At 46.3% G+C, this 9,661-nt stretch overlaps 1 protein-coding gene across 1 annotated transcript in view; it reads right to left on the bottom strand.

The window, feature by feature from the left end:
- Kpna6 (karyopherin subunit alpha 6) overlaps positions 1-9,661 on the bottom strand; it is a 32,245-nt gene that overhangs the window by 5,093 nt on the left and 17,491 nt on the right. The window contains exons 3-13 of the mRNA XM_032897046.1: positions 8,413-8,505; positions 8,005-8,104; positions 7,293-7,387; positions 5,626-5,757; positions 5,058-5,146; positions 4,589-4,688; positions 4,191-4,354; positions 3,813-3,891; positions 1,912-2,037; positions 1,336-1,463; positions 24-202 (exon numbers count right to left, since the gene is read on the bottom strand). Of these exons, the coding sequence (XP_032752937.1) occupies positions 24-202; positions 1,336-1,463; positions 1,912-2,037; positions 3,813-3,891; positions 4,191-4,354; positions 4,589-4,688; positions 5,058-5,146; positions 5,626-5,757; positions 7,293-7,387; positions 8,005-8,104; positions 8,413-8,505 (1,285 nt within the window). The remainder of the gene's footprint in view (positions 1-23; positions 203-1,335; positions 1,464-1,911; positions 2,038-3,812; positions 3,892-4,190; positions 4,355-4,588; positions 4,689-5,057; positions 5,147-5,625; positions 5,758-7,292; positions 7,388-8,004; positions 8,105-8,412; positions 8,506-9,661) is intronic.

Genomic DNA, 9,661 nt, shown 5'->3' with positions numbered 1-9,661 from the left:
GTGAGGTCAGGGAGAGAACCTACCATAGGCTTCCTCGATGAGGCCACAGTAGGGATTGACCCCTGAGCCACTGCGCTTGCCCTCTTGCTCTCCGAGCCGCAGAATGTTCTCTAGTCCATTGAGGGCCACTTGCACAATTTTTGAATCCATTACAGTCAGCAAGTCACACAGGGGTTTAATGCAGCCCAGTGATACCAAGTACCTGGGGACCGGAGAGGACATATGCCCCACATTAATGCAGAACACAGAAATTGCACCAGGTGCTCTGACCTGTGGGTCTCCCTCATGCACACCGATACTCCCAACAAGGCACTCTTCCCGAGTGTGGATAGCCACCTAGCCTTTTTATCCTCAGCCCTCTCTGTCACTGATCTTTTCCCTAATGAACAGAGCCCTATTGTCACCTTGGCTACAATGTTATCACCAAGGTTGCTCAGGTTCCTTATTCCCCTGAGTACAGCTTCTATGGTATGTTAGTACAGATTGTCTGCAATCTGGCCCCTACCTTTTTAGCTCTAGTCAGAATATTCCATTCTGAGGGTATTCAACTGTGGTCATATTTGAGAAGATCTCCAGATTTCTGATGTATATAGTTATTTTATCTAAAGTCCTTCTATATAATGCTATGATCCTCCTTCCTACCCCCAGCACCCTTTTAAACATGACTTCTTTATGCAGCCCTGGCTCACCTGGGATACACTACATAGACCGGCTGACTTCGAATTCAAAGATCTGACGTCTATCCCTGCCTCAGACTTAGGTTGTACAGCATCAGGTGCACCTTACAGTTTCCTTTTAATGTTTTAACTCAATGGCTCTTCCTTTCTCCTGAGACGTTAATGTGGACAGGTTAGTAGGTTGTAATTAGGGGAAAGACAAATCTAGCGCTCACGGTTCTCATGTTCAGATGACAAACACTACAGTAAAGGAGCAGAGGTGAAAACCGAGGCTGAGGCATGTCCCTGCGACCCCAGCCCGAGAGGCAAGAGGGCCACAATCTCAAGGAGAGCTCAGCATACACAGAGAGCCCTAATCGCAACAAAACTAAACAAACAAACACCCCAAGACTTAGCTGGGTATAGATGTGTGTGCACATAATCCCAGCACTTGGGAGACTGAGGCAGGCTAGGTTAGCTTGTCTCAAGACTCTGTCTCAAGTAAAACCACCACAGAAAACAACCTGGCAATCTAGTCCAGAGTCCAGGATCACTAGCAGCTCACTAGTTAACCTCAGACAGTTAGACTGGGGCAGGCTCCCCAGAAGACACTGGAGTCATGTGAATACCACCAACAGGAGAGCTCGGATGATTTAGGCTCTAAGGAAAGGAGTCAGACCTGATCTGCTCAGGGGTTCCTCCTGAGGTTGCATTGGTGATGGCCCATGCTGCTTCTTTCCTCGTACGGAACTCTGCTTTCTGAAGGATTTCGATCAATACAGGGAAGATATTTGCATCTATGACAGCCTGAAAGAGAGGTGAGGAAGGAGGACAGAAGCAGACAGTTTAAAAAGCAGAAGGATCAGGCATGGTGACATATGCTTCTGTAATTACCAATACTTGGAAGGTGGAGGCAGAAAGACCATGAAGTCAAGGTCATTTGAGGCTAGCCTGGGCTACATAAGACATTGTCTCAAAGGAAAAGATGAAGAGCAAACCAGAATCAAACCTCAGGCTTTTTTCCATTAACCCACCTGCAAACACTTTCTTCTTACTAGAGAAGGGACACGGTGTGGGGCACCTAGCTGCCAATGTAACCAACTGGTTATGCTGTCCCAATTGTTTTGGTGGTCTTGGGCACTGAATCCTGGTGATTCAATTAGGCCGACTCCTACTAGGGAGCTACACTGCTTGCAGCTTTTCCTTGGCTCCCATTATAACGGGAAACAAATGCTTCTTCTGGAAGCAAGTTTACCTGTATTTGAGCCCTGTTGCCAGCAGTGATGTTTGAAATGGTCCAGCAAGCTTCCTTCCGGATTGATTCCTTAGAGCTGCTCAGCAGGTGGAGGAGGCAAGGGAGGGCTGAACAGTTAAGAATGACCTAAAACACAACAGCATACGAAATGTATCAAAATTCAATATTTAGTCAATCCAATTAAGAATAGATATGCATCAAGACACCATCAACAGTGCAAAGTCAACCTGCGGAATATTAGAAAATACTTGTAAAACAAGTATTGATTGATCCAGAGTATATGAAGTTATTTTTTAAAGTTATTCTTTAAAAAGACTTTATGAGTACACTGTAGCTGTCTTCAGACACACCAGAAGAGGGCATCAGATCCCATTACAGGTGGTTGTGAGCCACCATGTGGTTGCTGGGAATTGAACTCAGGACCTCGGGAAGAGCAGTCAGAACTGATCCATCCATAACCACTGAGCCATCTCTCCAGCCCCATGAAGAACTCTACCCTAAGCAATCAAACTAAAATGAGCAAAGGGCTTGAAAAGACATTTCTCCAAAAAGAGATACATGGATGATCTATTAGCAATAGGCTCACGATCACTTATCGATAGAGAAACAGAAGTCAAACCAGGACAGCACTTTACAGTCATTAGGATGGCTGACAGAGACATAACAGAAGTGCGATGTCTTGGAGAGGGAGAAGCTGGAGCACGGAAGAACAGCGCTGGTAGAGACAGAAGACGATACGGCTGCTAACCTTACAGAATAGCATAAATCACCATGCTATCCAATCTCTTTTGCATACATGTGACCAAAAAAAAAGGGAAACAGAGACTGCACACCAGGGCACACAGCAGCATCATTCACAACAGCTAGGGAGCAGAACAACATACACGCTTACAAGACGATGAAGGCTTTAAAACAGAATGCACAGACACTGGAACACCGTTCAGCCTTACTAAAGAATTCAAATTCAACACACAAAGATGTGAAGGACTAATATGTTGTGACTTCACTTACAAGGAAGTGTCTATAGCAATCAGTGGAATAAAGCCACATATAACCGGCAAGAGGAGTGAGAGCACACCTAACTCATGGAGACACCTGCTGAGGACGGCAGACAGGAAGTCAGCGGGTTCTAACTTTGGAACAGGGAGCCACGCAGTGCCCTTGGCTGTGGGGTCATTCCAGCTTTATCTTACACCTCCATGTCCATGTGTGTGCAGGGCCACACTGCTTTACTCTTCTGACACAGGACCTTGTACCGCACAGGCAGGTCTCAAAGTCCTGGGCTGCTTCTTCCTTCCTACGTCAGCCTCCCCAGCAGTTGCACCCCCACCCTGCTACTGGTTTGAAGGAATTATTATTCGTATTTTTGTTTTTTTGAGATAGGGTTTCATGCAACTGAAGATGGCCCTGGACTAGCTGAGCCTTCTGCCTCTCACTCATAATAGCTAGGATTACAGCCCAAAGGTTAGCATGAGTTCAGCATGAGGTGATGAGCACAGATACTGAAGCTGAGTATTGGTGATCCCGCAGCTTCCAGTGTCTCAAAAGGACCAGGGCCCAGCCTTCATTTCCTTACACTATTCCAGTAAGTCAGTCATTCCATTTAGCTTTTGCTTTGCACAAGCAACAACTGGATGATTTGTTTCTAACTGTTCAAAAGAAGGAACCGTGGGGTTGGGGATTTGGCTCAGTGGCCCTGGGTTCAGGCCCCAGCTCCAAAAAAAAAAAAAAAGAAGGAACCGTGATAATATAGAAACTGCCAGTGCTAAAACCACTTAAAGCCATGCTTTCTCTGCTAGACCATGTAGTTACATAGGAAGACCTTTTCCCACAAGCAGCTCTCTCTCTTATGTTCTCCCACGGCTGACCTGAGTTAAGATCCCATCCCTCTTCTTCCTCACCTGGGTCTGGATGTCATCCCCAGTGACAATATTACCCACAGCTCTCAAGGCAGGAGACGCCACTTTGTAATCGTTGTGCCTACGGAGGAAGAACAGCGATCAGTGGAAAGGCAGCGCATCCCTTCAGCCCTGCTGAAAACCAACACTGGCTGTACGCATGCCTCCAGCTGCAGACCTTTGGTGGGTCAGCAATCTGCTGATGGTAGCTTTTCTGCTTTGTTCTGTGAGACAGTTTTTATACTGCAGCCCACCCTATCCCTGAATTTGGTATTCTCCTGTCTCAGTCTCCCAAATGCTGGGATTACAGTCCCACCACCATGCCTCACTTTGGTTAGAGCTCTTTGACCTTGGAAACCCTCTTGAATTGAAACCACTCACATCAGAAGCTCTACCAATCTCCGGCAGACTCCAGAGTCTATGACTGCCTGGATCTTCTCATTAGGACCATCAGACAGGTAAGAGAGGGCCCAGCAAGCATCTGCCAGCAAGTCTGAGTCGCTGCTGAAGAGTAGGCGAGACAATACAGGCAAACAAGGAGAGACCTGTTGGAAGCAGAGTAAGGAGGACTGCATCAGCTCTGTCACTAAGCCTATCATGGCTCCCCCTTCCCAACATGGAATTCTACACCCTGGGAATGTCACCAAACCTGTAGGACCACCTTTTCACTTTCCTACACAAAATAGCCCTCTACACTGACAACTGCCTTTTACTTGCACATGAGTTGAGACTCTCATGGGTCTGCCCAAAACTTAAAAGAAATTCTAGTTAGCTCTCACCTTTGCGAACTCTGGAGGAGGGTTCTTCCCTCGGCAGAGGTTTGACAGGGCCCAGACTGCATTCCGTGTCATCGTCAGTCGTGTGGACTTAGTAAGGAGTCTGTAAACAGTGAAGCCATAATCTGAGCACTGATGCCCTAGAACAGGGCTGTTAGCAACAAACCCTAGAGGATAACCCAGACCCCTATGACTATTGTGTTCAGTCTGGCTGGTCTGAAACTTGCTATGTAGCCTGGGCTGGCTTCCCAAGGGCTAGGATTATCTGTGCAACTCTGGTCATCCTCAAACTCATTCTGTAGACTCAGAAATCTGACTGCCTCTGCCTCCTGTGCTGGGACTACGGTGTGCCCCACCACTGCCTGACCTAGGGCTTTATTATCTTAAGGGATCAAGTAAACTCCCCCAAAATGCACCGCCACTTAGCCACCTACAGACCCTGCCCCCGGGTGCTAATGCTATTGATACTCACGTTAACAGAGGATTAAGGATGGAACAATTCAAGACATAGTCTCTGCAGACTGAACTGTCTCCAGCTATGTTTCCAAGAGCCCAGACTGCCTGGAAAGGAGTGAAAGGACTGTCATGAGAGCCTGGTAGCTTCTGTGACTACTTATAATCAATGCTACAAAGTGGTCCATCAGGATGAGGACAGTGTTAGGGCCCGACCCACTGAAGTGCTCTCCCTAGCTTCTAGGGTCTAGAATTATGCTTGCTGAGCGCATGTTCTGTAAGAGCTCTTCCCCAGGAGGCCCTGGCTCAGTGGGACAGACAGGCTGCCATAAGACCTGAAGCCAGAGAGGCTGAACTACAGCCCCATCGTCCCTCCAGCAGGAAGGGAAAGCTCTGACTCTCTCCCCACCTTGGACCTGATCCACATCAGGTAAAGGAAACCTGTTTCTGTGTATCACAGGCTAACCAATTCATATGTGCAGCACCAAGCCTTGTTCACTTCTCCATGTTCCTCCAAATACGCATTACTATGTTTTTTTATTATACTGTTAGTACCGCTGAAACAGTAACCAAAGCTCGAGTATTACCTGTTCTTGTACATCTTCAAAGTCTGAGTTAAGCAGCTCTATAAAAATGGGGACAGCTCCTGCTTCAATGACAATTTTGGTCTGCTGAGAGGTTCCAGAGGCAATGTTTGTTAGAGCCCAGGCAGCTTCAAACTGAAAGTGAGATTACGACACAACTGAGAGGTCACTCCAGACTGAGCAGCCCTGCCTACCACCTGCCTCACAACAGCCAACCTCTAGCACATAAAGAAGCCGAACCAGACACGTCTTTGCCCACCATCCTGTAGTTGGCAGCAGGCAGCGATGTGCATGCTGCACATGTGAAGGTCGACCGACTGGGCTTTACTGACCCAGAAGTTCTTTCGTCTCTGAAAGGGGAAGAGTGAGGATAGTAAACCCCTCCTCCCCAGTTTTCCTCTCTAAGGTCTTACCCTGTGGCCAAGGCTGGCCTTGAGCTTTTACCTCTGTTCCCTACATGCTGGCATATACTATAGGCATGAGCCAGCATACCTATATCACACCTACATCTCACCTACATCACACCAACACCACACCTGCATCTCACCCACATCTTACCTGCATCTCACCTACATCACACCTGCATCTCACCTACATCACAACTGCATCTCACCTACATCTCTCCTATATCACACCTGCATCTCTCCTACATCTCCCCTGCATCTCACCTGTATCTCACCTACATCACACCTACATCTCACCTACATCACACCTGCATCTCTCCTGCATCTCTCCTACATCTCACCTACATCTCACCTGCATCTCACCTACATCACACCTACATCTCACCTACATCTCACCCGCATCTCACCTACATCACACCTACATCTCCCCTACATCTCACCTACATCACACCTGCATCTCACCTACATCTCCCCTACATCACACCTGCATCTCCCCTACATCACACCAACATCACACCTACGAACTCGGTTGTGTTTCAAGCAAGTTCTGATGGATCTGTTCATTAACTGTCTCTGGACACAGTGACAATTTGTATCAGGGTAAGTTAGAGGTGCACTAAACTCTGATTTATAATGAAACAATGTGTCACATTCTCAGATCTCTGAAATGAAAAACCCTCTCCTACCCCACACTCTTCTAGGTCTTGCTATGTAGCCCAGGCTGGTAACAACTCTGTGGCAATCCTCGTGCCCAGCCTATTGCATGCTGAAAGTATTAGTGTGGCTTAAAGCTGCACCTGCCCCATCTTTGCATATATACACTGTGGAAACTCAGCCAGGTTCACATAATTACTAAGATCCAAAATCTTTTTTTGTCTGTATGTCCATGTATGCGCCATACCATGTTTGTAATCAGAGGACAACCTGCAGGAGTCATTTCTCTCCAATCATGTGTCCTGGGTTGAGGGGTGTGTGTGTGTGTGTGTGTGTGTGTGTGTGTGTGTGTGTGTGTGTGTGTGTGTCTGTGTGTGTGTGTGTCTGTCTGTCTGTCTCATTTAAAAAGACACTGTGTTGAACAGGCTGGCCTCAAGCTCAGAGGTTTGTTCCCTTTGCTAGCTGCACAAGCTGTACTAGCCTGTTTTTAAGGAAGGTACTTTAATTGGTAACTTCCCCATATTACTTTCCCATTTCCTTAAGCTATACCACAGAGACAGCCCACTGTCATGTGAGAATGCTCATCTGGCCATTCCACCTGAGAGCTTTTACCTGTAATGTACAATTCTCACTCCTCTTCAGAAACTCCACAAACCGATCAACTACTCCTGGAGTGTTAATAACTTCATCTATTGGAGGACTTGGCTCTAAAGGAAAACAGGAAAGATAGGAAAAGTCAGGAGAAGCTTGGACTGATCCATTCACAATTCTAGACGCTCTGACCACTTTTGGAAACACTGCAAAGCTGTCCTTTACTCATCTACAGCTGCAGAATACTTGTGGCATGTTACAAGTACAAACACAACCTAATTAGGAATGCTCACCTGTGCATTTCCTAAGGCAAGCACATCGGGAAAGGAGAGAAAAGGCCAAGGAATGAGAACCCTAGCCTGTGTATTTCCCATCCAACAGAGGCCACCACTGCTCTTGCTGAGTGGGGGTGGCACACACCATAATCCCAGCACTTGGGAGGCATAAGTTCAAAGCCAGCCTGGTCTATAGAGAGAATTCCAGGACAGTCAGGGCTATACAGAGAAACCTTGTCTTGAAAAACACACACACACACACACACACACACACACACACACAGAGTAGCTGAAGGAGGCGCTGAGGATTTTTGGAGAAAGGATTCTTGGAAGAGAGAATATCAAGTGTAAAAGTGGGAATATACCTGACTCATTCAGAAAGGTAGGATGAGGAATGGGTAATAGTTAAATGAAAGAGACAAGAGTCTAAAGTCTCTGACAAGGACCCGGCTCTATACCTTTGGAAAGGAGTTTCCGGAATTTCTGTGTGGTTGCTAACTGTAAGTCAGAATCGTCAGAAAAGAGCATCTCCACCATTTCCCTTGTGATCACACTCTCCTAGAATAGAAAACAGGTTTATGACCTTTTAGGTCAATAAAAAAAAAAACCAGAAAGGAGCACATAATCTTACACAGTGTTGTGCTTTTTAAGATCCTCAAATAAGAGGAGGGCATAAGAGATCCAGGAGGAGGGTTTATCCAATCCATGTCTGCTTCAAGAGACAATATTTAAAAGGGATTCCTGATCTGGGGTGCAGCTTCCCTAAATGTTTCTTCAGGGATCTGCACCAGAGTTGACTCCTTGCTGAATGTCCACATCTGATTTCTGTCCTGACAGCAGCTGTGACCATGCCTTGCAGGGCTTACCCCAGTTGTGGAGCTCACGTAGGAATCCATCAGCAGACTGTCAAACATGGCAGCTTCTTCATTAATCAGCTCCACATTTCTCCGTTTAAAAAGCTGACAAGTGAAGAGAGGAGACAGAGGGTAACATCACTCACAGACTGAAGGCTGATCATGACATAATGATAAGAAAATATGAGCGTGAGGAAAATGAGGTCAACCTTTAGGCAGACATGAAACATAGTCAACAGCTTTGTTTTCTGTAATACATCTACTCACGGTCTTTAAATAAAATTCATTAAAAAAAAAAAAAAAACAACATCTTTGCACTTTGTGTAATGGTGAGGGATGAAAAAACATTAAAAAGAAGAAGAAATAAGGGTGGTGGGGGACTGGAGAGATGGCTCAGCGGTTAAGAGCACCCGACTGCTCTTCCAGAGGTCCTGAGTTCAACTCCCAGCAACCACATGGTGGCTCACAACCATCTGTAATGAGATCCGATGTCCTCTTCTGGTGTATCTGAGGACAGCTACAGTGTACTTATATATAAAAATAAACAAATCTTTAAGAAAAAAAAAAGAAATAAGGGTGGTAGTGGCAGAGTCAGGCAGATCGCTGAGGGAGTTCCAAGAAGACAAAGAAAATGTGACAAAAGCAGGTAAGACACCAGTCTCTGGACTGGGCATTTTTCCTTTTTGAGACAAGGTTTCTCTGTGTAGCCCTGGCTATCCTCAAACTCAGAGATCTACCTGCTTCTGTCACCTGAGTGCTGGGATTCAGAGTGTGTGACCCCATCGCCAGACTTGTCCTAAGTACATCTAACACAGAAGACTTTTTTTCTTTTCTTTTCTTTTTTTTTGGAGCTGGGGACCGAACCCAGGGCCCAAGCGCTCTACCACTGAGCTAAATCCCCAACCCCAGAAGACTCTTAAAGATGGTTCCCAGCCCGAAACTTATCCAGTTCCAGGGGATCCAGTCTCTGCTTCTGCCCTCTGCTGACATCAGGTGCATATACATACACAACATACACATACACACAAAATTAAAGTATTTCTTTGTTTTGCTTTGGAAACGGGGTCTTTCTACATTGCTCTGGTTGTTCTGAAACTCTAGTTCTAAAGAACAGAAAGTAAGCCCAGAATGACTAAGTCTCTATGGCCAGGCCAAGCACAGACTATATTGTGTACAGTATGAAGATAAAAGGCGGGCTGGAGAGATGGCTCAGCAGTTAAGAGCACTGACTGCTCTTCCAGAGGTCCTGAGTTCAATTCCC

Source organism: Rattus rattus, chromosome 1, assembly GCF_011064425.1.
Source record: "Rattus rattus isolate New Zealand chromosome 1, Rrattus_CSIRO_v1, whole genome shotgun sequence".
NCBI classification, from domain to species: domain Eukaryota; kingdom Metazoa; phylum Chordata; class Mammalia; order Rodentia; family Muridae; genus Rattus; species Rattus rattus.
The sequence above is the reverse complement of the archived record's forward strand: the minus strand, read 5'-3'. Positions and strand labels throughout refer to the sequence as shown.